Source organism: Ictalurus furcatus, chromosome 7, assembly GCF_023375685.1.
Source record: "Ictalurus furcatus strain D&B chromosome 7, Billie_1.0, whole genome shotgun sequence".
In the NCBI taxonomy this organism is placed as follows: Eukaryota; Metazoa; Chordata; class Actinopteri; order Siluriformes; family Ictaluridae; genus Ictalurus; species Ictalurus furcatus.
Window position 1 is genome coordinate 8605605 of NC_071261.1, and position 27732 is coordinate 8633336.

Genomic DNA, 27732 nt, shown 5'->3' on the forward strand with positions numbered 1-27732 from the left:
GTTGGCTGTTCCCAAGGCCTTACGGTCTAGAGGAAGACGTTAGGCAGTATGAGCAAGACCTGGCCAAGAGGCTCTACCAGTCGCGTGTGAGGGCGTCGTTAGACAGTGCTACAGCTCCTCCCTCTACCTGCTCCTCTTCCTCTCAGCCCAGGTCTGCCCTGCCCACCCACGCAGCATTGTGGGGGCTGAGCTCTGGTGCTTTTAAACTCTGCTTTGGTGCTTGCTGTAGTGTGTGAGGGCAGTGATGTGTATATAGTGTAGCTTCTAAAGCAATTTGAACATTTCTGCTTCTGGAATTTTTATAGAGTGAATGCTGTGTGCTGGGTCTTACAGACACGCCTTCTCTCACACTCACTCACACACACACATCCCAGTGTTGCACTATTATCCCTGCCCTGCCTCTTCCATTTGCACAAGATCCATTATTTATCTTGGTTTAATTGTTCCCTTTCTTCCTTTTTTTTTTTTTTGTCTATGACTATGAGCTTGGACTTGTGATATGTCTAACGGTAAAATTATGTTAGCAAATTACGCAAGGTAGCCACATTCACCTCCTTTATATTTTTATATCCCTGTGAGAAGCCACACATCGCTCATACTTCTCTTTACGGCTGTGCAATCGATCAGTAATTATATTGGGAATAGAAATATAGCATCCCCTGGCTCATACACAATATCAATAAACTGTGCCAGATGTGCGTCAGTAACCGAACATATGGACTGTCTGCAAAATAACATTAGTAGTGATAAGATTGTAGTGGCGTCTCAGTGCAACCTTGTTCAGAGTTTTGCCTGATGACCTAGTTGTGGGTTTTAATTTTCCAAAATGCATGTGCTCACAGGTCCATCCGTTCAAGTGTGGTTCACGTAGCTGAGAATAGCGATACCGCACAGAGCATGCGAGCAAAGCGGGACGGTGTGACCCTCCGCTTGATGTTCCGCTCTATGCGTGTGCGCTCCACTCAATCGCTCACGGCCCAAGCGGACGCTCCACTCATGTACCGCTCGCGCTCACCGTTAAAACAAAGTTCACACAAATCCCGCTCCGACGTGAAATTTCTCTCTCTAGCATACCGGTTTCTGTTTGTAGTACATTGCTTGAATAAATGCCTCAATTACAGTAGTAGAGATAATAATTATGATCTAATAAATTAATCGAACGGTGTGGATTCATTTTCTATAACAGTGCAGTAGTTCCTTCCGGCTGTAACATAAAATGGTAGGTTTATATGAATACGCACCTTCTAATACTTTTTGGTTCCTGTAGTAGCAGCTCATTCACCTAGGCGTGTACATTGATGTGGAAGTTTTTGTTCTTTTGTAGCATTTATCGAAGCAGTCTCTGGTCTCAGCTGTTTGTCAGTAAGGTCTCTGACATGGGGGATTCTTCAAGACTTTAGAGTTTTATGCTTTTTTTTGGTTCACATGACCAGCTTTGTTTTAACCTCACTAACTTTTAAAGAAAGAGAAAGGAGAGAAATAGGAAAGAGGGACTGGTGAGGAAACGACTGTTTATAGCTGCCGTAATGTAAATAACACCAGGAACTTGTCTCCCGGACATTCCGTGACATTAAAATGAAGTATGTGTCCCTCACCGCCACACATCCATCCTATAAGTACAAAAGACATTTTATATCGCCTACCAGAAATAATTATTAGATATCAATTATTTGGGGCATGGGAACCATACTGACGGCCTGCTGTGGTTTCTGCAAGATGAATAAATTGTTTTAGATTGCTTTCTTTTTAACAGCAAGTTGAATGCATCGTGGATGCATGTCGCCATGGTAACTTGTTAAACCTTAACCAGGCACAGCCCTAAATCGGACCTGTTTTCATGTTTTCACTCTAACTCCACCCATCAGCGTGTGTGCGCATGGTATTTCTCTTCTAATCAAACTGTATCCCCTTTCTGCTCCTTTAGGATGAAGTCTTTAGAGCAGGATGCTCTCAAGGCTCAGATGGTCATTGCTAAGTCCAAGGAAGGCAGAAAGCGAGGCACTCTGGACCAGTTAGCTGAATCGCCGTCTCCTGTACCCACGCCTTCGCCCACTCCTATGGAAGGTGAGAGCTTCATCTCTATTCACATCCTTGCAATACAGTCAGTGGTGATTTACTGGAATGAACCTGATAGTCATGTTTTTTTTTTTTTTTTATTATTGTTGTTTTTTTCCCCCCTTTTCCGAACAGATGTCAGTCCTCGCGTTGTGACATCACCAGGTCGACTGGTATGAGATACTTTTCATTCTTGCTTTATAGCTGAGAAAACAGCTGCCTTGACTGCTTTAAGTGTTAAGGTTACAGTACAGTAAATCACACAGTATCGTTTTGTTAGAATTTTTTGCCAACTATATATAAAACACTCATGTCCATTACTCTTCCATTCATTCTCCAGTGCAAGCAAAGTCGTATTGACATTTCTGCCTCCTCTATTCTCCTTTGTCTCTGTCCTCTCCTGATCCTTCCTTATGTTCATCTCACTTCTGCTTTGTCTTTATTTCTCCACATCCACCCTCCCCTCCACCCAATATATCTTCACCCATTCATTTGCTGTCCTTAGTCCCTGTCAGAAAAGAAGTTTGACTACCGACAATTCGCTGCCATTCCTTCTTCTAAACCCGTATACGACATTCAGGTATTGCCTGCATGCCAAATTCCCAGGAACCTGACACTCCTTAACCTCTCAAGTTAGTCTCATCTGCCTGGCTTTCCCTGTTACCTCTCTCCCTCCTGGCCATGTTGATAAAGAGCAATGTCCCTGGCATCTGGGCCTCCAGCTACTCTGCGTAAACAGTTCACTGTTGTCACCGTTTACTGCTGGTACCCACAATTACCAAACTTAAACCAAGGAATAAAACATTTAACTGGTTGGACAGTCTGAGACCTGATCAGCTGGTTTCATGGTGCTTCAAAACATGAGAAAGTCAGGATGGCAGCAAGGCCTTCACACTGACCTCCTTCACTCAGATCTTTTCGTCTCACTCGCCCTCAGCAACTGGCGCACTCTGAGTTAAGGCCATTAAACAGATTTGGAACATAGCGCCAAGTAGCTCCTTGGGACAAAGCATTATATTTTATATCTCACTATGCTGCATGGGAAGATAATTAGGTTGGTGGGCTATCATATCAGCTGTGAGTGGAAGACAGGCGAGACCTTTAAACCGGGCTTGTGAGGGAACATGGGGAGCTGGGAACAAGGGAATGTTGCCTTATTTAGTGTTGGTGTTCTGTGTTTTTGTGGATGTTTGGATGAACTTTGGTCATGTGGGTTGGGGTCATGTGTTGGTTGTTTTTTCCCCCCCCTAATATCCTTTACTGTTATTCCACACCAAAGACCACCAAATTTGTATCTCTAAAACTTCTTGAGAACTGGCCTTTATTTCTGATGATCTAGTTGTGTCCTACAGTTTGCTTTTAAGTCCTTCAAGGCGTCATTCATAGAAATACTTCCAGATCTGAGCACTACTTTCCAGAAAGAGATTTCTGAAGATCACTGTCTCTCCAAAGAAAGTCTGTCTTTGTAATACAGTAACTTGAAATACTAAGAATCTAAGAACTATCAAAGTTTTGGTGAAATCTGATGTTTGGTGGCTTTTTGAGTGTGCTATGACCTCAGTGTGTGTTCAGTGCTGTTTATGACTTCTTTTATCCGTGGAGTTTTATTGTCAAGCAATGCCTTCACCCTGATCACAGGAAAATGTGTGCAAATAACGATTTTATTTTATGCAATCTGAGGATTTAGCTGGCTTTCTGACTACACCTGGAACTTTATAATGCCAAGGTCACGAATTGTTGAAACTAGGACATGGACTAGAGCGTTGTGTAGGTCAGGTACAACTCGGTTCACTCACGGTACATCTGTTTTGGGGGGGGGTGAAGGACTGTGTAGCATGCTGGTCTTTTTTTGGGTGTTTGGTGTGTGAGTTCTATTACTTAGCAAACAAGTATGGCTTTTTTTTATGTTGCTTCTTCTTTTTCAGTGCTTTTATCAGTGACGTAGTAAATCCCTGCCCTCTAACGAATAACTGCTAATACCAGAATAGGGGGCATTTGTGTGGGTCTAAACCAGCAGGTTCCCTTACCTGTGTGAGGAAGTGCCATTGTGCCTGGCTACTTCAGCTGGTTTATAAACCACAGTTTTCTGTTCAATGCCTGCGCTCCCTGTTGATGGCTTTGTCTCCTACAGTGGTGCTGGTATTCACTTCAGGTTCAGAAGCTCTCCAGTCTTTTCTCCCTTACACTTATTCTTCTCTTGCAGTCTCCAGATGCTGCAGATGTTCGATACAACAGTGACACCCCCTCTAGCCCAGGTAAGCCCTATGTGTATGATTAAGAAGTAGATGTGTTGCCATGGGTGTAAGAGTTTGAGTACACACTATGGAGTATACATTGCTGACACTTGTTGTCCCCTTGACACAGGCAGTTTCCTAGGATAAGTGATCATCTGAATTTGGTAGGAGTTTTGTGTATGTGTGTGTGTGTGTGTGTGTGAGAGAGAGAGAGTGCATGTCTGGGTCCTAATTGAATGCATATTTCCACGAACTTTTTGCCGCTGAAAGTCTGCTTAACTGGTGACGCTTTGGATTTACTCCAACTATGAATGACCTGAAAATCAAATTAGGTTCTTTTAATTTATGAGTATCTTTATTTAATAAGATCTCTTTATTTAATTACTCATAAAAGAAGATTTTATGAGTAAAATCTTTTTTGTAATAATTAAGCCCGTCACAGTGATGGATACAAGACTCTTTACGTTTTTGGCCCTGAAAGTAAATTTTCTCCCTGTCCGAAAAGACCGCTTTGATTAAATATCACAGTTGTAGCTTTTGATTTGAAAAGTGCTGGGGACAGTAATGATGACGACGCATAACATAGATACGTAGAACGTATAAAATAATTACTTAAAAACGCGGTGTTGTTTTAAACTTGAGACCGTCCGTTCGCATCGTCACTTAAAAATAAATAAATAAACGTTCTTTCCATCCTCTGGATCGGGCATGTTTCAGAGAAGAAGAAGAAAAATGTTTTTTGTCTGAATCCACACTTCCAGCAATCACATAATGATGGATGTTTTGGAAGTTTGTAGAATTTTGGTGCTGTAGTTTGCATCGTCCGAGTCGTGCGGAAGCTCGGTACAGGGTGTCTCAAAAGTCTCCGTACATACTGGGGAAATGAACACTTTTTAGCTAAATGTCTTCCAACATTTTTCATGCTTAGTTTATATTATATATACAGTGCCCTCCGTTAATATTTGCAATCGTTTGATATCCACGAGAGCAGAGTATTTTTGTGAATTTTTTTGAACAAAAGATCAAAAGGTTAAACAGTAAAGACGATTTTTCACATCCTCCTTTGCTCATATTTACCAAAAGGGTGCCAATATTAGTGATTTTTTTTCCAGAGAGCCTTTAAGAACGCCTTTTGACAAAAGAAGAACGTATTGAAGTCACTCTCACGGCTGGATCGGTTAGCTGTCGCAAGGTTGCGATGGACTTGAACAGGAAACGTGGCGAGCACATCACACACGTTCAGAAAGACTGGAAGTGTTGCGGACGTGCGCCGGTATCCAATGACCACCGACGTGACGGTAGCAAACACAGTCCCCTCGACTTTTGGGACACCCTGTAGAATAAACCAGAAAGTAATGAGTGCGAGCTCCCATTTTAATCTTCATACTTTTATATTTGCATATGCCACAGTATATAAGAATGGTAGTATTCTAAAAATAAATGATAGCGTGATTATCAAACTTGCATGACGGGGAAACCCGCCAAAAGACTTGCGTTTGGATTAAAGGAGACGGGATCACGGAGGGTTCCTGTGGGGTGGAGAGTGACGTTTACAGACAGCGCAACGGCGACAAAGAGTAGCTTACTATTCTTACAAATATGTAACTGCTTCCATGACCAACTTCGAAATGTACCCCCTGCACACCACTTGCATTTTTCATTCCGTGTTATATGTGCATGAGTAATTTGAATATCTGCACCGTTTGAAGTGGGTTTTTTTTTTTTTTCTCATGCTTGTGGATTTGGGGCTTCGTGACCGTTGGTGTCTGCACAATGCTGGTTATGGGATTATTATCACATTCCTGCCACAAAAGCTCAGATCTGATACCCTCCTGCACAAGTTTCCAACTCTAGTCCTGGAGTACAGTCCCCCCTTCCCCCCCCCCTTCCCCACACCCCTTCCCCACACACTCACGGTATGCTATGTCCCAAAAGATGTACTATGCACTCTACCGTCTAGTGTATGGATTTCAGACGGGTAGTATCATCTCAAAATGGAACACTAAGGTTTTTTTTATTATTATTAACTGGAAGTATAAGCTGTTTCCCCAGTCGATGGCGTCAAACGCACGAAATGCGACACTGCTAGCTTTAGCAGAGTCAACCAAATTGAATTTCACTGTATCAAGGTAACATAACAGTAAAATGAAGAAATACATTTACTAAAGTTTTCATGGTCACTTTTATTTCATGTTTTTTAAAGAATTTTTTTATTCTGAGCAAATTTGTGCCGGTGTGACCGCCTGGTAGCCCCGCCCCCTCCCGCTACGTAACAACATACCGACATGTCCGACATACCACGCTTTGTTCCTTCGGTTGAATAAGTGCATCATCCGGGCACTTGAAGTGCACTTCTTCATGATGGACTTTTCAGTGTGAGCACACTACTCGCACTATTTACACACACAAAGTGTTTTTCCGCCTCCGACGCCCCCACTGCACTTAACCAAACACTAATGATTAAACACTACAGCGTGCAGGACACGGGGATTCTCCAGGACCGGTGTTGGGAACGCTACCGAAAGGTCGTTGCTTACTTCAACACCAGACCTGTTTGGTCTTCGGTTTTTGTTGCCTCTTCCTCGTTGATAACCCGAGTAGTATAGTGTCCAGCTTTGCTTTTGCTCCTAAGAGGTATTTTATAGTATATATTGTTGGTTATCTTACCCTTCTCACTGGGCTCGGGTGCAGCTTTGGGAAGCCTTGCTTGGGAACAGGTGGATGGGGCTGAACCGGCAAACCACAAACTCCTCCGAAGTCAGAGCTCTTTGTGATCTTGTGCTAAAGTGTTTGTTTCTGTGTGTGTGTGTGTCTAGTTTCCTGTGTAGAAGCTGAGGTGCCTGTAGCTCCTGTGGCCGCCACATCTGCGCTGGAGGAGATGGCTCTGTACAGCAACAAGCGTAAACTCCGACAGGGCCGTCGCAGTCTAGAGACAGCCGTTCCCACATAATTTTACACACACATACACACACACACACACAATACCGTTTTTAAAGATAGTGCACATTAGCTAGTGATGCTACAAACTATAGACAAAACTAAAATGTACATTCACAAAAATGTGTGAAAGACTTTCAACCACTCTCGCTTCATTGTCGAGCCTTCACAGCGATAGTTTTTTTTTTTGTTTGTTTGTTTTTGTTCTTAAAGAAACACTACAGCTTCTTGTCTCTTGCACACCAGTCTTGCCTTTCCAGCTAACATTTAGCACAGATGTGGAAGGCCTCTTCCTCTGTAGTGGACGGTTCAGGAGGGCCATCATACCATGCAAGTTCCACACCTGCTTTTATTATTGTCTCTTTTCCTACAGTGTGCTTTTAACAAGCTAAATTATTTTTTAGATGATATTGATTTGGGTGCTTTTTAATACTTTCATTTTAAACACCTGATATTAATGGGGAAGAAAAAAAAAAAAAAAGTTCCTGGCTTTTTTTTTTTTTTAAAAAGGTAAATGTTGGTATTAATGTTGACATATCCCAGAAGATCGGCCATTTAAAGAGCAAGCGATCATTCTGCAGCTTTCACTGCCCTATAGCGGGGGAAAGTATAATTTTACACGTAATTTATTTCCGTAGCTGCCGTTGAGGCTTTTATTCAATTTTTTTTTTTTTTTTTTTTTTTTTTTTTTTTTTAAAACATGCATTATAATTGGGATTATTCCACCAATAAGTTCATATTTACTGATATTGGATTTATTGATTTATCGGTGCTGTAAAGCTCTGTATCAACTTTATAACCATATCAAGTATAAAAAAAAAAATCAGTCATCGTCATTTTATCCAATATGTTGGATTTGGATCAGTGTTGCAAATGAATGTATGTTCTTGTTGTTGGTCTTGTGTTCTGAGGGTTTCATCTCACCATAAAGCTAAAAATACTCGTTATAGTCTGCCTGGGTTCATTCGAGCGCAGCTTAAACCGAACTAAACGGCTCTCTAGTCTTCCCGGACCAGGACTAGAAGATGAAAGATGACAGAGGACAACAAAATCATTAAAAAACAAAAAAAAAAAAAAAAAATCAATCAAATTTCTGGCCAATTGCAATGGGTTACGTCCATGAGAAAACCAGAATATCGTCCCCTTTGCATTTTTCTGCTTCCTGGACCATGTTGCATGCTGTTTTCTGGAACATTCCCATAACTAACTAATTTTTTTTTTTTAAAAAAAGACATCATTTGTAATAAATATTCACGTCAACAAACTCTCAGACCATGAACTTTAAAGGAGGAGTCTGAAGAGAAGGTCCGGGTGTCCATCTTATCAAAATATGGTACCATACTTTCTATTTATGTAACACTGGGGTTGGGGGATAAACTTTTATGTTCCCCTGTTTTGTTTTTTGTTTTGTTTTTTTCCATGTGACTCGTGTTCATATACTTTGTCTCTGGAACGGCTACTCCAGTTTTCTTTTCCAGTTAGATTTCAGTCTAAAGCCAATTACTTAACCGTGTGTGAATAATGTACAAAATGCTGTGAGAAGCAAAACTCCAAGGTGGAACTGAGCCAGTGTGTGCGGTGACAGTGGGATCCAGACTGCATGTATATTGGCTTAATGCGTTGTTTTTGTTGTTGTTGTTGTTGTTGTTGTTGTTTTTCAATCCTGCGCGAGGAAAAAAAACACACATCTATTTTCCATCCCTCTCTGATGAACACATCATTTTATCATTCTCAAACCAGCTGCCATCAACACTGTGGTCACTATCATGTCCAACAATGTCTTTCTCTTTACTAACTGTAGTTTTTCATCTCGCTTTTGCTAACTGAAATCCAGTTTTGGATCATGACACTTTGGGAAATGGCTGATTGCTCATTGTATTTTTGTAAAGACAGAAATCACGTTTTCACACAATTAATGAATGGGATTCACTACATTTTTGCAGCAGTTGTTTTTGATCTTTCTTGTTCTTGATTTCTTTGGGATGGGGGCCTTTTTTTTTTTTGCTACATAGGTGATGGAGGGGCTGAATGTGGGGGTTAGAGCTCATTCAGGACTGTAACTAGTGAATTTGTACAACCAAAGAAGTCTATTTTGTGGTTCAGGAATAATAAAGTTTACTTTTCATTTAACAAGCCGACGTGTCAAAGTGGCTCTTTACATACTTTTGTGTTTTTACTGCAGAAGCCAGCGCTGTTTTTTTTTTGTTTTTTTTTTTTTTTTTGGCACTGGATCACGTTAAAATTCTGTGCGTCCAAAGACTGCAGTCCGTTTAAAATGTGTTGCCAGGGTTGCCAGAGTTTAAAGACATGACTTATCATTAGGTTTTAATATTAGTTTTTGAATGAGTGAGCAGATGCTGCTGCTGCTAAGGAGGCCTCATCTTTAGAGCTCAGAAAATGCCTTCAGACCTCAAACCCATTATAAACGTCAATGTATTACAGATAACCTCCACACAATCAACCCTGTTGTTGCTAGAACGTTGATTTCTACTTGGATCATCGCCGGGACCGTATCATCTACACCCGTTGCCAAATAGTTCACTCCGGACTCACTGGAGTATCTGTTAACGGGTGAAGATCGTCCTTTATACCCCCTTATACCAACGTCCAACATCTCTGAGGCATATTTTAATAGATTGTGATGCTTTCAACCCTTTATTATTTTTTTTTCTTTTTCGGTTGATTCATACGAAAAGATTTTTAATGAAGTGAGGCTAAATTTATTTATTTAATTAATTTTTAGCAAAAATGAACTTTTAAAAAAACTTTTGTAAATTCTTCACATTTTGCTACATTTAGCTGTTTCTTTCCCTGAAAATAGCCATGGTAGCCATCGCGGTGTTTAAATCACAAACAAATAGACCGTACTTTTGCATATATCCTGCTTTTACATAGTTTGTGTCCAAGACAAATAAAAATCACCTTATTTTACACATCCACTTTCGTATTTTAGACGTTAAAAAGAAGGAATAAAACTCGACAGGTGTGCTGGTGGTACAGGACAATAATCCACAACAGGGTAGTGTGATGCAGTTATCAACTCAAATTCGATTCATTTCCAGCACTACGGTCAGAGCTTCTGCTATAGAAAATTAATCATAACTAATCTGTCTTTAACAAAATATATAAATAAATCAACAGTGCTGTGTTGTGGAGGTTTAGTTTTTCAATATTTTTTTTTTTTAAGACCGCTATCGAAAAAAGGTGCGCAGATGGATTCCCACAATATGAAAATAAGGATAAAACTGCACTAACAAGCATGTAGCACTAAACACATGCTGAAGCGACCTCTTATGAGTAGTTACTTCATGTATATAATTTTGATCATAGGAATAAAATAGTGCAGTCACAAAAGAGGACGAATGTAAATCACATGGACTAACAAACTTTAAAGTGCACCTATTACGGTTTTGAAACGTGCCTAATTTTGTCTTAAAGCTCTCGTACAATAGATTTACATGCATCTGAGGTCAAAAAACACTTTAATGTGCTCCTAATTTAAACTGCAGCATTAACTTTTTTCCCCTAGTGTCACAAACGACTCGTTCAATGATTCATTCTAAACTCCTCCTTTCAGAGAGCATACTCTGCTCTGATTGGTCAGACATCCCACTCTGTTGCGATTGGTCTACTTGTCGCTATCGGTGAGCAGCCGATGAAGACCAGAGGCGGGGCTTTTTGTTACAAACCTACGTAGGTTAGTACAGGAAGTAAAGTCTGGAATCACTAACGAATCGTTTCAGCATCGGTTCCTTCTTTTGGGAGTCGATAACTCTGTTTGTCGTGCGCTTTGATGTTTGAAACTTTGCAGATTTTTTACATTCACAAACAGCTCTATATACACACACTACATGAAAGATAATATCTGAAAAACCATAATAGGTGCGCTTTAAACCCTTCCCTTTAACAAGGCATTACAGTATAACTAATACACGTGATAAACAGTTCTCATAATTGTGCACGGATTTTATTGAGTCAAACGTTTATAACCTTTAGGACGTTCTGTTATAACCTTCAGTTCTCTTTCCAAGTTCAGCACCGTCTCAAATGTGAGTTTATATATTAATGTCTTTTACAGTTACACACTTCCTTTCCATACAATTCGATCGCTGCCAAGACAAGGAAGTAAGCAACAGTTATTTGGGCAAGATATGATGTAGTGCTCATGTTAGCGCCCCCTTCGGGTGACAGCTGCAAGCGATTTGAGCTTGTCTGTGTCAGGTCCCATGCTGCTCTTCCTGTAAACAGTACAATGAGGTGCTCGCTGCAAAGAAAAACACACACATTTCAGTTTGTTTGGTAACATCCACAGTATATGGTGTAGGTCTTTCAGTAATCCTAATTATTGATACATTTCCAGTACAGTTCCCTTGTTTTCTGTACCTGTGTGTGTGTGTGTGTGTGTGTGTGTGTGTGTGTCAGTCTCACCCTCTGTACTGTCCTGTTATATGCATTATAAAAGGATGTGGCACTGGGACTGTCTGCAAGCAACTCCGTGTGCTCCTGCTCATCTCCCTCCTGTACAACACCACATCACGCTGGGAGTTTCAGCTAAAGTGCTCTCAGGATGCGTACACGTGTAAGCCACATTTACTTTATAGCAGCTATTTAACTATTTCATGGAGAATGTATCCAAAATGTCTGAAATACTTTCGAGAAGTGTCAGTTTTGAGTGCTGATGGATAGCGATTAGGCAACATGTAATAAAATGCCTGACATCATAAAAATATTCATTTGCCCAGCTTGAATAAAAACACTTATTAAAAATACATACTATTCTTGCAGTGTTACTAACCAAAGCCAAAGCTTTGTCCACAGGCACCAAACCTGCTCTAATAGGTCCCCCATCTTTGAAGATGTCTAGAACCTCATCTGGTAGCAGGAAGGACTCGTTGTACCAGCTCTCGAACTCTGCCACAAATACCAAAGGCAGTGTCAGTGTATGAGGGAGTATCAGATGCTGTATGAAATCGAAGCATACACGTGACAATCTGAAATATTTGACTCCTAAGTGATTTGATCGATGTCCGTTCACCACGTTTATCTGTACGGCCACTGTTGCAAGACAAGAAGGTTACCAGAGAACAGGCGCATGCGGCACTGGTCCACAAGATGTCTGCAGTATTGCACCTCGGCTTTGGTGCTGAGCAGTTCCTCATGGTTCTGCCTGTACTGATCCTTGGCCCCTCGGAGTTTTATAAGCAGAGTTACCTCGGCCTCGTCCAGCACGGGCTCCCCGTCTGCACTCACCAACTGGCCTGAAGACAAGACAAGGTGATGAGAAGAAAGCACCTTAAGCCAGGTGTACACTGTATAACTCAATTCAGTTTTAAGCCTGATTAATCTGCAGAATCAGGAAAATTGTTGGATCAGATGTAGTTGACATGCAGAGGAGTTCATCTCCAATTAATCTCCGACTGAGCCATCAGATGGATTTGACGTTTGGTCGTCCTGCACTGTAAACTGACGTCATGAACCAGAAATCCATATTACGAACAAACGATGAGTGAGTGATGTAGTTAGATTTCTTATGACGTAAGCAAGTATCCCCAACTTTAACAGTCATAACTTCTCATATGAATTGAGTTATGTGAATTAAAAAGAATATAAACCAATCAGCCAGAACATTAAAACCACCAAGACGCAGCAGGTGCACTATGGGAAGAAGGCAAGCCGGCAGAGGCGGTGTGATGATGGGAAACCTTGCGTCCTGGCTTTTACACGTACCACCTACCAAAACATTCTTGCAGACCAAGTACACCCCTTCATGACAATGGTATTCCCTAATGTGACTGGCCTTTTTCAGCAGAATAACGCTCTCTGACACACTGCAAATAGTGCTCAGGAATGGTTTGAGGAACATGACAAAGAGTTCAAGGTGTTGACTTGAAATCCCCCAGATCTCAATCCGATCTCATCTGTGGGACGTGCCGGACAAATAAACCCGATCCATGGCGGTCCCACCTCGCAACTTACAGGATTTAAAGGATCTGCTGCTAGTAGCAGGCCAATTCACGTGACTGTTAAATACATGATACTAACCCTGACTCTGCCTCTCTTCTCTATACAGCTGGAGTTCCGAGCGCATGTGGTCAATGTCCCGTTTAATGGAGTTAATGACCCCTGTGAGGTTGTGGAGTTGCGCCAGACGTTCTTTCAGTACAGACTTGTTTTCCTTCAGGATGCGGTTGATCTCATGGCCCCTCTCTGACTTGTAGACCTCAAATGCTTCCATCTTGGATGGAGGAGTGCTGGCAAAAGGACATAGGAAGGAATTCATTTATTTAACAGTAGCCTCACAACCAGATTTTTGAGATCGGCTCTGATTTCACCGCAACCTTGACCTGGATCAAGTGGCTACTAACAGTGAATGAATGAACGAACACGGAAAGAGTTCATACTCGCATCTCTTCTTAGCATCATCTTTGGGACTCTTCTTGGTCTCAGCCGCACTAGGAGGAACGAGGATCTCCGTCTCACTCTGCGTCATGGTGAGATGATCGCCTGAGCCTGTGCTACCCTGACCATTTTTTCTGTCCATGGATAAACAGCAGTAAGTCAAGACACCATGATATTATAGAATTTCTGTAGTTCGTGGTGTTTGGAAACTAACTAAAAAGAAGAGAACAATATTTTTAGAAATGAAAGTGTGTAGTGGATGAGAAACTAATCACCTGCTACTCTCTTTGACCTTCTTGCCTTTGCTACTGCTGGGTGACACAGACTGTCTCTGTGACGATGCAGGCACACTGAGCCTGTTTGCACCCTCCATCTCTTCTACAGGCTCCTGCACATGAGCCATGAGCGTGAAAACATTCAAAAACAACTCTTGATCAACTCTTTTCCCACCAGACAAAGTGACATGACACAGTACAGTTAATACAGTCCCATCCACTAATATTGGCACCCTTGGTAAACACGAGCAAAGAAGTCTGCTCTCATGGGGATCAAACAATTGCCAACACAACACAGGTTTATCAAAAAAAAATCTTTGTTAAATATAGGTGTGCAACAATTATTGGCACCCTTTTAGTCAATACTTTGTGCTACCTCCCTTTGCCAAGATAACAGCTCTGAGTCTTCTCCTATAATGCCCGATGAGGTTGGAGAATACATGGAAAGGGATCTGAGACCGTTCCTCCAGATCCTTCACATTTCGAGGTCCACGCTGGTGGACTCTCCTCTTCAGTTCACCCCACAGGCTTTCTATGGGGTTCAGGTCAGGGGACTGGGATGGCCATGGCAGGAGCTTGATTTTGTGGTCAGTAAACCATTTTTGTGTTGATTTTGATGTATGTTTTGGATCATTGTCCTGCTGGAAGATTCAACCATGGCCCATTTGAAGCTTTCTGGCAGAGACAGTCAGGTTTTCATTTAATATCTGTTAATATTTGATAGAGTCCATGATGCCATGTATCCTAACAAAATGTCCAGGTCCTCTGGCAGAAAAACATCCCCAAAACATTAAAGAGCCACCACCATATTTAACCGTGGGCATGAGGTACTTTTCCATATGGCTACCTCTCTGTGTGCACCAAAACCACCTCTGGTGTTTATTGCCAAAAAGCTCTATTTTGGTTTCATCTGACCATAGAACCCAATCCCATTTGAAGTTCCAGTAGTGTCTGGCAAACTGAAGACCCTCGAGTTTGTTTTTGGATGAGAGTAGAGGCTTTTTTCTTGAAACCCTTCCAGACAACTTGTGGTGATGTAGGTGACTTCAGATTGTAGTTTTGGAGACTTTCTGACCCCAAGACGCAACTAACTACTGCAATTCTCCAGATGTGATCCTTGGAGATTTTTTGGCCACTCGAACCGTCCTCTTCACAGTGCGTTGAGACGATATAGACACACGTCCAATTCCAGGTCGATTCATAACATTTCCAGTTGACTGGAACTTCGTAATTATTGCCCTGATGGTGGAAATGGGCATTTTCAATGCTTGTACTATTTTCTTATAGACACTTCCCATTTTGTGAAGCTCAACAACCTTTTGCAGCACACCACAGCTATATTCCTTGCTCTTACCCATTGTTATGAATGACTAAGGGAACTTGGCCTATGTGTTACCTCATATTTATACCCCTGTGAATCAGGAAGTCATGTTTGAACAATTTCCTGTTCCTAGTCACCCAGGTGTACTAAAAATTGTCAAATATCAATGGAAATATGCAACCACAATTCTAAAAAAGTTGGGACGCTGTGTAAAATATAAATAAAAACAGAATGCAATGATTTGCAAATCTCATAAACCCATATGTTATTCACAATAGAACATAGAAAACATATCAAATATTTAAACTGAGGGAAAAAAATAAGGTCATTTTGAATTTGATGTCCGCAACAGGTCTCAAAAAAGTTGGTACGGGGGCGACAACAGGCTGGAAAAGTAACTGTTACTAAACAGAAACAGCTGGAGGAACATTTTGCAACTAATTCCAAATATTTTGGAATTGGGGTTGTACTTCAAATATATTTCTCTCATATGAATTCATAGGGGTGCCAACAGAACTTGCACACCAATATTTAACCAAGTTTTTTTTTCCCCTTATAAACCTGTGTTTTGTTTGCAATGTTTGATCTCCATGAGAGCAGAGTATTTTTGTGAATTTTTTGAACAAAAGCTTAAACAATAAAGACAATTTTTTCACAGCCTTCTTTGCTCATATTTACCAAGGGTGCCAATATTACTGGATGGCAGTGTAATCCTAATACAGGACTATTCAAACCCTAGCCTCCCTCACATAGATACTTGGAGATTTCCCTCTCCAAGTAACAGCCATGAAAGACATGGCATGGTGACTAGTGATGGCCACGAATAATGAAATAGAAACAGATTTAATTTTTTAATAAAAGAGAAGATATGTATAGCTTGTGTGTGCTCTTAAAGGAAAATAATCATTCTGTTACCATCCCAAAAAATTATTTTTCTTCTTATACCATATTCTTATACCTTATCAATTTGCCAACAATGCCTTTTTTCAATTAATTAAACCACACATTATACTATACTTTTTAATCAGTTTATATTTTCTGGGGGGAAAAAAGTCAGTTCTTGTTAACACTTACACTACAGCAGCTATAAACAGTCATTACCTCGCCTGCATCTTTTATCTCTCTCTTGAAGTTAATTGGACAGGACATTGCAGCTTTAGTATTACCAAGAAACCAAGAAGACTTTCCTATGTTACGATAACATACTAGATCATGCACATGATAAACCTGTGAGGTGCCTCTCAGCCGGAGCTACTTCCAACAGTGCTGTGGTATAAAGGACCTTAAAGCTTACTTTAGCATCAGACATGGACAGCGTGCTCGGAGTATTCTTAACCACAATGCTCTTCTGCGCTTTAAGCTGCTTTTCCTGCTCCCTGTTTGTCAAGCACACACACACACACACACATAGTTTTCTCACTGACAGTTCAGTTCAAGAACCACATTTAAAAATAATTTCAATCGTGCCATCACTGTTCATCAGTATATTCACTTATTTGATGTTATGATGCTGACAGATGGTAGAAAGGTTGCTTACTTACTGGAAAGCGTTTTTAAACTGGGCGAACACTGCCCGGATTTGTCGAATGCTCACAATCTAAAACAGTTTTAAAAAAAATCACCGTCACAAAAAAGACAGTGCCGTTCATATTGTTTGTTTTGCATTGCTTCTTACATTATTTTCTCCTTAACCCAAATGTAGTCACTTAGCCAAGACATGTCTGATGTTTCTGCTTAGTTTCTGGTTTGATAGATTAGATGGGTACTACTGTTTTTTTGTTTGTTTGTTTGTTTGTTTTAAACAAACCCATTTGAGATTATTAACTAGCACAAGGTGGTTTGAGGAAAGCGTGTAATGATTTAGGCTGGCAGTTTGCATGTTAGCCTTGTAGCTTCATTACAATAATAAACATGTCTTGGTTGATTGTGTATATTTTGTAACAGGTAAGCCAAACTGTTCCTTCAAACAACTTCCATTGTACTTACCGTGATCTCGTCCAGTGTACCGGCCAGGTAACTCTGAACCTCACTCTTTACCACCGCTAGCTGCGCCTCTGACAGGTCCTCGTATGTCACAGCAGCCTGATTGGCCTTTGTTTGAAAAGTGTAGCACATATCAAGACCTTAGCCATTATTATTAGGGGATGAAACAACTAATCGACAAAATCTGTCCTATTCAATAACGGAAATAATTGAAGATGAATTTCATTATCAGTTAGGTCTATGTTTATAAGCATGATATGTTATGTCACTTTGCTTCATGCCACAATTAGCGAAGCTATTTGTTTGAACCAGCTTTAACTATACTGTTTGATTTTCTTAATCTACACAGTATAGTTTTAATTTACGTTGTATGTCAAGGTATTAAGTTGCCATCTTGCTTTCTGCTCACATCCATCCCAAAGAGTTGATTCCTTGAGTCCAGGCACGGAAAACTAAAGATTTAACCCCAAAGCTTTGGATTCCACATTCGGATGATAATTTACCTCATACAAACATGACAAAGAAAATGAATTTAACAACCAAGTGTTATCAGTTAATGTGACAAAAAAAAACAACAACAACCAGACGTTATTTTGAATTTGAACAAATCAGGGCTGAACATGCAAGTAGGTCTCTCTCCAAGCAACTGAGATCATTGGTCTGTTTCTCATACTCGTACTGTATATAACTCGTGCCATGACAGATGTCAGTAATGTTGTACTGTAGATAGTAAGCTGTTATATAATTAAGCCTGCCTCAGAGTTCTGTACTAGTACCAGTGGACTGAAATGCTGGAAATAACTTTTTTTTTTTAATGGCATTTAGTTTATTGTTTAAAATATTCCAGCTTAATCAACAAATAAATCACTAGTTACGGCCCTAGTTATTATCAGTTCTACCTGCCATTTGATCGTGACCCAAATAAAAAAATGATAATACTAAGGTCACACCTTATGTGTATTTTCATTGCGACACTGATGTTAGTCTCTGAATATCTCGTTTTGTTAGTGCAGGAATGCTTTATTTCTTCTTAATATGTTAAATAACTCTTTATATTTTATAAACGTCCAAATCGTAAACATTAATGCTGTAAGAAAAGCCCAGAGTCATGTATTACGTTTAGCAAGTGACGTACACTATATGCCTAAAAGTTTGTGGACATCTGACCATCACACCCATATGTGCTTGTTGAACCTCCTGTTCCAGATTTAACCTTCCTTTGCTGTTATAATAACCTCCTTTGGAGCGTGGCTGTGGGGATTTTTTCAGCACAAGAGCATTAGTGAGGTCAGGCACTGATGTTGGGTGAGGAGGTCTGGTGTGCAGTCGGTGCTCCAGTACATACCAAAGGTGTCCAGTGGGGTTGAGGTCAGGGCTCTGTGCTGGACACTCAAGATCTTCCTCTCCAACCTTGGTACACCATATCTTCATGGAGCTCGCTTTATGCACAGGGCATTGTCATGCCAGAACTGGTTTGGGCCTCTTAGTTCCAGTGAAGGGAAATTGTAATGCTACAGCATAGACAGTAAAGACATTGTATACAAATGTGTACTTTGTGGCAACAGTTTGGGGAAGACCCAACATGGGTGTATTGGTCGGATGTGCACCTACTTTTGCCCATATAGTGCATGTATTTCATGTGTCGTTCTTCACTAACATTGACAAGTATACTAACTGAATACTAACCAGTGTGTTGTGAAAGGAAAGCTCCTGCTTCAGAAGTTGGATTTCCTTTTGCAGTGTTTGGACCTGGAGCTGAATAAAAACAATTCGAGCGTTATCAGCGTTAACCTGTTCTCGGACTATCCTAAATATGTATATTATGACTTATAAAAGGAAATTGTGTTTACTGCTAGATTATCTTTTCACACTGCTCTAGAGATTGCTTTAGAGCCACTGCTACTGAGTTTCTCTTACTCGGGTGTTCCTGAAGTAATATGGAATTACGCAGTTACAGTCCCTTTTAACACACTGTGTAAATTTTGAATCTTACAGCAGGATCGATGTGCGTGTTGACAGATGGCTCAGTGCATACACACTTCATCCTGGCTGCAAAGCGGAGAGTTGAGAGCTGCAAAACACACAGAGAACAAAGCTGAAATAAGTTTGAGGGAACACGATAGCTCTGTCGCTGCTCTGTTCCATCACCTGGCCTTAGCTAAGAGAAACCTGCTCACCGTCTCATCAATCTGTGCCGCCTCGCCGTAAATGTTGGCCACCAGCACTGTGTTACAATTTCCACCTGCACAAACACAAGTTAAGCATGGGCTCTATAGTATAATGTACAGGTTCCAAAACCTGGTGCTGCACATGGTGTGCTGCACTATATGGGGCCAAGGGTTTGTGGACACCTGACCATCATACCCATATGTGGTTCTTCTCCAAATTGTTACCACATACTTGGAAGCACACAATTGTATAGGATGTCTTTGTTTGCTGTAGCATTACAGATTCCCTTCACTGGAACTAAGGAGCTCAAACTTGTTCCAGCATGACAATATCCACGAAGACATTGTTTGCCATGGTTGGAGTGGAAGAACTCGAGGAGACTGCACAGACCTCAACTCCACTGAACACTTTTGGGATGAACTGGAACGCTTAGTGCACCCTTGCCCCTCACCAACCTCAGTGCCTGACCTTACTAATGCTCCTATGGCTGAATAAGCACGAATCCACAGAGCCACAGTCCAAAATCTAGTGGAAAGATAGTCTGGTGTCCACAAACTTTTGGCCACAAAGTATATGTCGTATTTTTGCTGTTGGGACCAAACTGACCGAGAGAATCTTTAAGAGCATGTGTCAGCTTGCTTTGTCTGAAGGGGACATGGTCTCGGCGCCGGTCAGCTAAGGCCAAGATGGCCTGCTCCAGGAAGGACAGAGATTTGTTAATGTACAGGGCTTCTCTCTGCACCTGACCCTCAGACTAGAAGAAAAGAGACACCGAGTGGTCAATCAGAGCTGAGAAAAGGCGCAAAACCGTTAGTCAAGGATTTAAGCTTAATTTATTTAGCTTTATGTAAAACGATCATTCAGAACAGTGCAAAGTGATACATGAACTCACCCCAGTTTTGCTCAACCTCTCGGAACCTGCGAGATCCACCAGGTTGAGTTTGGACGTGATGTACGTTGCATTCGAGAGTGTCCGAGAGCGAGACTGGGTCACAACCATACAGACACACAGAGTTCAATACTGAAAGGACTTGTACAGTTCACTTGTTTGTGTAACATTACAAAGCTCACTTTTTGTACAGTGTAGAGAAAGTGTAAAGTGACTGCATATCCTTCTCACCTCAACGTGGACAGTAAAGATACAATGTGACCGGGACGAGTGCTTGTTGAGGGCATGTTCTCCTATTATTTTATTCATCTCTCCCTGTGAAAACAGTGATGACAGGGTGTATGTCGGTATATAAACGTATACCTATCTGTTCAAGAAACTACAGCAAGAACAAATGTCACTACTTGGCACATTATTCACCAAGTTCACTCATGTGGCACATTTCATCTTCTTTATGTAAACGTGAATGTGCACTGTGCTCCTCACGCACTTTAAACTGAGTTTAAACACAGAGACTGTGATGATCATTTCAAAGCATTCATTTTGTGCCTATAACCATTCCTGCAGTGATTTGGGTGAACGTTTTGGGACATTATCTTGCACTACATAGACACTGCAGTGCCGATATATCAAACCGCGTGTAGTAAGCATATGTAGTGAATAGGAAGCCATTTGGTATAGAGCCTAATGTTGTGTTTGAGGGGGTTGAAATAAAAAGCAAAAAAACAAATAAAAGACAAAGATGGATTTTTATGTGTCTAATCTAAAATCAGGCTGATAGAGGATAAATTTAAAAAAAATGAATATGAAACACGTTTGTAATCAAATTATAAAATTTTCCCCTCACATTCTTTTTCATTTAGGAAAGCAACACTGTACAATTAAACGCTGACTACGTTTGCATACACATCAATATTCCGATATTAATCTGAGTTTGGCAATATTCTGATCAGTACCGGGTCATATTAACGCCACAATCCGATTGGCTGATTCAGATTAAGACAATATTCTGATTCCCACCGCTGGAATATGCCTGTTTTAACTGGAAATTTGTTGTACGTGAATACTTTATTCAGAAACTCCACTGAGAAAAGATCTATGTGCGTGCTCAGTCTTCAAGGAATTGTGGGTGCTAACAGATGCTTAGCTGTAGGCTAGGTATTTAGGAACGGTAACTCAGGAATACTTACAACAATCGTGTATACAGGAATCAGACCCAGCTGCTAGCTGTCAGACCCAGCTGCTAACAGAGAAAGAAGATGCCTCTGGATCTGACTAGGCGGCATGTTTCTGTGGTCAGCATGATCTGGACGCCGCTGCTTTAAAGTAAATTGTGACTGTGTGGTTTTAGTGAAGGAGTGAGACAAAGACGTCATTGCTCACCTCAAATAGCAAGTTTAGTGCCTCCTCTTCTCTGTGGACAGGATGTAAGGACAGGCCCTTTACTGAAACCCCGCCCTCTGGCTCTTCCACCACAGCCATGGTTCCGCAGTGCTTCGTCTGTCCCCCTTTCACTGAGGCTAGCAGGTCCACCAAAGTCTCGTTGTAAATCTCCAGAAAGGAGAGGTGCACAGAGAAGGTGTGATCTACACGATTATCGATCTCATGGAACACCTGAAGAGAGGAAAAGTTCATCCGGACACAGAAAATAAAATCTTGCAATCGTCTAACATTTTTGTGTCGCTCCCTTGTGTAGTTGTGCAGCGTGTTACATTTCCAAGACTAAAACTGAGAACTCCTGGTGTAGTTCACATGGTATGGTACCTGCATACCTCCTGTATGGCACGAGGGATGATGCCTCGTTGTTTGTAACTCTCAGTGGCACCGGTCATTGTGAAGGTCTTTCCAGCCCCAGTCTGTCCAAAGCACATAACCGTGCCTAATCCAATAGAGGAACGTAAAATGAGGGACGTTGTTTTAAACTGCAAAGTAACATTTTTATATCAGACTCTGAATTGTATATGCGTATGTACACTGACTGTCCACTTTATTAGGTACACCTGCACGTCCATACAGTTATCTAATCACTCGAACATTAACTGAAGCGCTTGACCTGTATGTGTATGATTTTATGAGTTGAGCTTCTGCCACATGATTGGCTGATTGGATAACTGCATAAAGGTGTACACGTGTTCCTAATAAAGTGGAAAGTGAGCGTATGTATGTATGTATTGCTGAGATTCCTGTCACTACTACACTAATCTTACTCTTTCTTAATACCTCCGTCTTACTGACCATTGTATCCCTCCAGAGCTCCAAGCACCACACTGTGTGCGACCTGTTGATAGACGTCTTCCTGTGATATGTTGTGCAGCACCCCGTTGAGCCGAAAAGACCAAGAGCTCATCTGATTATTCAGCACCCCTTTCCTGGAAATCTTTCTCTGACGCACGTTCACAGTCTAACAGAGATAATACATTTGTAAATGGAAATTCTTTAAACTGAATTTATTTTGCATAAACAGCTTCAGTACGTTCTGGTATGGTCATGGAAAGCAGCGTAATGTGCGGAAAATATTCAATGATAAATGCTGCTCCCTCACTTGTGCTTGCGTACCTGTTTATCAGGCAAGCATTCAATGAGCTCTTGGGCAAACTGTGCTGTGGGTCTGGTGCGGACGTACACCCTCACCTCGTTGTGTGCATTCATAACTCCTGCAATAAAGAAACGAATAAAACATGAGCAGACACAGCTACTGTAACAGGCTCTACGTCTTAGCATAGAATAATAAATTATGTAGCAGCTAACAAGAACCTTGTGCATTTGGCTCAGGTTGGCATTAAGTGGAAGAGATGCTCTAATACACAGAAGGTTCATATAACATCACCAATAACCTCACATCCTTCACACCAATCAATCAAGCATTCAGATATACACCATTCGTACTTAGTTTTGGAGGATAAAACGGCCTGGTACAGTAGTCTAATTTAGTCTAGTATATTCCTGATATCACGGGGCACACTGGATTAGTGGTTAGCACATTTTCCTCACGGTACTGGGGTTATGTCTGTAAAGCTGCTTTGAGACAATGTCCATTGTAAAAACAAATACAAATAAAAACTGAATTGAATTGAATTGGGGGTTCGAATACCGCCTCTGCCCTGTGTGCGTGGAGCTTGCGTGTTCTCCCTGTGCTTCAGGGGTTTCCTTCCCCAGTCCAAAGACATGTGTTGTAGGCTGACTGGCATCTCTATATTGTCTGTAGTGTGTGTCTGTGTGTGTGCGCTCTATGATGGGTTGGCACCCTGTCCAGGAGGTCTCCTGCCTTGTGCTTTTCTCGACCCTGTGTAGGGTAAGCGGTACAGAAAATGGATGGTAAAGATAAATCTTGGGTCACCAGTGCTGTTAGTAATGAGAACAGAAGTCAAGCAAACATTTCTTTCAGAGCCTTTAACATAAACCTGCTTTGTTCAACTATTAGTTATAGTATTTAACATTATATTTATTTGACAGTATGTTCACTTCTTATTATTATTATAATCGAGTTGAGGAACATTTTTTTCTTTACAAACCCAAACCGATTGAGCTAACTGCTCTAGAAAGCCCTGTGGGTTTGATTTTGAGACACCAATTGTTGTTGTTGTTGTTTTTGGAAGACGGTTTATAAACACGGAGGCTGTCGCCGTCAAATAAACTCACCTGTCTAATTTGTACCGGTGCAGTACCTTCAGAGAAACAACCAACTGAAGTCTAGACTTAGCGGCTCAGTGGCTCTCATTATCATTAGCGCTAACTTGTCTTTAGCAACGAGTTGATACTGTTGTCAAGACAACAGTGCAGTGGGCGGAGACAGGAAAGGGAACGCGCCGAACCCGGAAGTCTTTATACTGCCTCATTCGCCCAGAATAAATATTATGTCTAACCGATTTTAACAATCTTGCTTTTTTTGTTGCATCCGTCATATATTTCTACACATCACATCCCATGTAAATGTATTTGTACCGTCAATATTTAGTTTGAACCAAATTGGACAAAAATGTTCATACACAAATTCCTGCAAGTCAGGAGTAAGTGTTTAAGTGCTAGTGAAACATTTTAAATGAGCTTGTTTCTGTCATAGCAAACATCACAGGCAAGTTGTGGGCAGTGTGGGCCACAGCTAACGCATACAAGTCCCATGATGGCCAAATGAGGGTTTTCTGTGGGAAGCCTACACTTCGGCATGCCCACACAAATCCCATGTGGGACCAGAGTGGGCTGGTCACATCACATCACACCACACACACTGTGGGGCTAATATCATGCAGAGGTGCAAATCCCCAGCAGACTGGTGTGGGCTGCCCACTGTAGGACAATGTGAGTGACTATATTTTCTGGGGGGTTAATCTAGAGAAACCTAGCGTACATTTGACTACCATATCCTGTTTTGGTGATACATAAAATGTAAATAAATTAATAATGGTTTTTAGAGGCCCCTTTGTGCAGAGCTTTCCAATAGCTCAAACTGTGTTTATGTCTATCAATATGTTGTTCTTTTGTCAAAGGCATTCTTGAAGTCCATCTGAAATACATAAATGTGTGTATACATACATACATATTAATATTAGCTGGGTTAGTAAATTGATGGTCTATAAAAAAAAGGCTTTTCGTTACCAATGTGTCACACAAGAAACATCTCATGATGGGTAAAAGCAAAGAGCTCTCCCAAGACCTTCACAACCTTATTGTTGCAGAACATATTGATGGAATCGAATACAGACGTATTTCAAAACTTAACGGATTTGTTATTGTGTTTTCGGATTTGTCATTGTGTTTATAATCTGTTGTTTTGTTTTTGGATTCCTTATTTTGTTTTCATATTTGTGTTTTAATTTGCACTTCTCGGCCACCGTAAAGATTCGTTCAAAATGAACGAATCGTTCATGAACGATACATCACTAGAGTGGAGCGGTGTGTGGTGAGTAGTGAAGGGAAGTTCGGATCATTTTTACTGACTCGGGCCTTTGAATCTCGCTCAGCAAAATGAACGAATCTGTTTTCAAGTGATTTCGTTCATTTCAGAAGAATATAATTTCTCTCTCTCTGTCTGCGGAAATGAGATAACTCGTTCCCGAGTCATAGTAAAGATTCGTTCAAAATAAACGAATCGTTCATGAAGGACACATCTAAAAGAGAATTCGAAAATAGCACCACAAGGGATAATAATTCAAAACTATATGGACCAATATCAGGATAAATTACTCATATATACAGATGGGTCAAAACAGCCTGAGACTGGCCGCACTGGTGCAGCTTTTTTCATCCCTCGGTATGAAGTAGCAGTCAAAAAAAAGGGGCGACCGATTATTTATCAGTGTACACAGTAGAGTTATTAGGAGTCCTATTGGCACTGCAGTGGTTGGAAAAAAAATCATCACAGCCAAGATGTCGCTATAGCTTCTGACAGTCTATCAGCACTATCAAGCATACAGTCTGGGAAAACATCATGCACTACCACTTTATCTGCTTCTCATACTTCATGCTAAGGTTCTCAGTGTTTCCTTCTTCTGGGTTCCTGCACATGTAGGGATTGAAGGGAATGAAATTGTGGATGTACTGGCAAAAAGATCTATAAAACATGAAACAGTTGATATACGAGTACCATTAAGTAGAGCAGAGATCAAAACCATTATAAAGGGATACACGCATAAAATATGGCAGGAATACTGGGACACAGCTGACACCGGACGACACCTATATACCATACAAAAACAAGTAGGCATGAGTGTGAGGCAGGGCAGAAACCCAAAGGAAGAGATGATCATTACGCGTCTTAGAATAGGTCATGCTGGCTTAAGTCTAGCATTAAACAGAATAGGAAAACACTCCACTGGACTCTGCACACACTGCAGTACACAAGAGACAGTGAAACACATTCTGTTAGACTGCAAAAGGTATGAGGAGGAAAGAGCTGAGCTAGAGATGCAGATTGGAAAACAAAACATGACACGAGAGAACTTGCTGGGGAAAACATCTGGGGAAATGCACCTCCCCTAATGAACTATTTAAAAAGTACTGGTACAAGTGAGAGAATTTAGTAATCTATAGTACGAATAACTAGTATATAGCTATTTATCTCTTTATTTTCTTTTATGTATGCAGTATCGTTTTGGTATTATTATTATTATTAGTGTTTTTTTTCTATTTAATTTTAGTATTATTATTATCACTATTATTATTTTTTTATTATTATTATTTTCACTATTTATTTATTTATTATTATTATTATTATTATTATTATTATTATTATTATTATTATTTTTTCCCTGCCAATCTACTGCCCACACTCCAGTCCAGTAGGTGGCGGTAATGCACCTTTAGTGGTTTGCCAACCGCCATTAAAAACAAAAACAAGAAGTAGAAGAAGGACGACACATGACTAGAGTGAGAGTGTGTGGTGTTGAATGTGAGTGAATTGTGTCCGCTGTGGCAGAAACAATTAGCTTCTTTTTCAACTTTTTTCTTTTCTTTTTTGAGCTTTGATATCTGTGCTGCATTGAATAACGAAACAAGGCTTACTGAGGTCCTCCCCCCCCGGCGTCGGTAACCAGTGTATCAGAGGGAAACATGGCTACCCAGGACATGAATACTAGTCTAGACTCCCTGACACCGCACCACGGAGTGAAAATGTCTGCGGTGAATGTGGAAGAGTGCATTTTAGCCATTGGAGATATTATTGGCCATAAATGTGTTTTAGCGGCATCAAGAATGAATAACGCTACAGTCTTGTTTTTGAGTTCAGTAGAGAAAGCAAACGAAGTAGTAGAGAAAGGAGTAGTCATTCGCGGTTTGTTTACCCCAGTGCTTCCCTTTTCCACCCCCGCTAAGAAAGTCGCTTTGTCTAATGTTCCGTTAGATGAAAAGCCAACAACAAAACGCTCACGTCTGGGAAAGGTAGTTACTCCCGTGACAAAATAACTCTCGGAAGTCAATCGGACTTGATTAGACATGTGGTATCTTTCACCTCAGAAGGGAGATAATGAAAGGACGAGACAGCTACAGAGAAAAAAAGTTGGAGGAGCACCTTCAACAGAACAACACGAGGGAGGTCTGGAGGGGACTGAAAACAATCTCAGGTCAGAACAAAGACAGTGGCAAAGGAATTAAATATGTTTTTTAATAGATTTGTTTCGGCACCATCTCCTCCCCCCTCCTACCAGACCTCATACCTGTCAGCGACTCAACCTTTCCCTCTCGGGTCATTAGGCACCCCTTCCTCCACCCTCAGGGCTTCAGGAATATCAGCATCCTCCAACGCACACCTCAGAGCGTCTGAGATATCAGCATCACACAGTTCACATCCCTCACTGGAGGAGGTTTTACACCTGTCACCACTCATCAGGGATCATCAATAACCCCCCCCTTGTGGTCTCTCTCTGACAGTCAATCAGGTGAAGAAGGAGCTAAAGAAGATCAAGGCAAGAAAGGCCTGGACCCGGATGGAATCAGCTCCAGACTGCTTAAAGATCAGCTCAGTGCGGTCATCCTGCA

At 41.0% G+C, this 27732-nt stretch overlaps 2 protein-coding genes across 30 annotated transcripts in view; one reads left to right on the forward strand and one right to left on the reverse strand.

Annotated features, from left to right (window-relative positions):
- Positions 1-9359, forward strand: part of scrib (scribble planar cell polarity protein) — an 85915-nt gene extending 76556 nt beyond the window's left edge. For 19 of the 24 annotated variants that reach the window (XM_053628217.1, XM_053628195.1, XM_053628193.1 and 16 more), the window contains 6 exons: positions 17-151; positions 1925-2064; positions 2191-2228; positions 2561-2635; positions 4259-4310; positions 7106-9359. In XM_053628217.1, the coding sequence (XP_053484192.1) occupies positions 17-151; positions 1925-2064; positions 2191-2228; positions 2561-2635; positions 4259-4310; positions 7106-7239 (574 nt within the window). In that variant the 3' untranslated portion in view covers positions 7240-9359. Of the gene's footprint in view, positions 1-16; positions 152-1924; positions 2065-2190; positions 2229-2560; positions 2636-4258; positions 4311-4419; positions 4454-7105 lie in introns of all 24 variants that reach the window. The other 5 variants (XM_053628207.1, XM_053628212.1, XM_053628202.1 and 2 more) reach the window with 5 other exon arrangements.
- A 1148-nt stretch (positions 9360-10507) lies between these two features.
- Positions 10508-24059, reverse strand: kif9 (kinesin family member 9). 6 transcript variants are annotated; one of them, XM_053628219.1, is made up of 22 exons: positions 23902-24059; positions 23363-23545; positions 22819-22916; positions 22498-22663; positions 22035-22141; positions 21646-21876; positions 20494-20577; positions 20266-20358; positions 19980-20127; positions 19382-19446; positions 19198-19275; positions 18891-18959; positions 17208-17312; positions 16763-16818; positions 16516-16597; positions 13901-14013; positions 13628-13759; positions 13269-13477; positions 12305-12484; positions 12001-12137; positions 11655-11744; positions 10508-11490 (listed from the first exon to the last, which is right to left on the reverse strand). In XM_053628219.1, exons 2-22 carry the CDS (start codon positions 23448-23450, stop codon positions 11395-11397), a joined length of 2427 nt encoding a protein of 808 aa, XP_053484194.1. In that variant the 5' UTR covers positions 23451-23545; positions 23902-24059; the 3' UTR covers positions 10508-11394. The 6 variants fall into 6 exon arrangements, with proteins under 6 accessions (XP_053484194.1, XP_053484193.1, XP_053484195.1 ...); XM_053628218.1 differs by having other exon boundaries at positions 23354-23545; XM_053628220.1 differs by having other exon boundaries at positions 12022-12137; positions 23354-23545; positions 23902-24058.
- Positions 24060-27732: the final 3673 nt, after the last annotated feature.

Coding starts and splice junctions, on each gene's coding strand:
- kif9 (XM_053628218.1), bottom strand. CDS start 23,450: ATGCCAGTCAGCCTACAACACATGTCTTTGGACTGGGGAAGGAAACCC. Junction 13,760..13,900: donor AAGGTCAAAGAGAGTAGCAG/GTGATTAGTTTC, acceptor ATCCATGGACAG/AAAAAATGGTCAGGGTAGCA. Junction 11,491..11,654: donor ATAACAGGACAGTACAGAGG/GTGAGACTGACA, acceptor TTTTCTTTGCAG/CGAGCACCTCATTGTACTGT.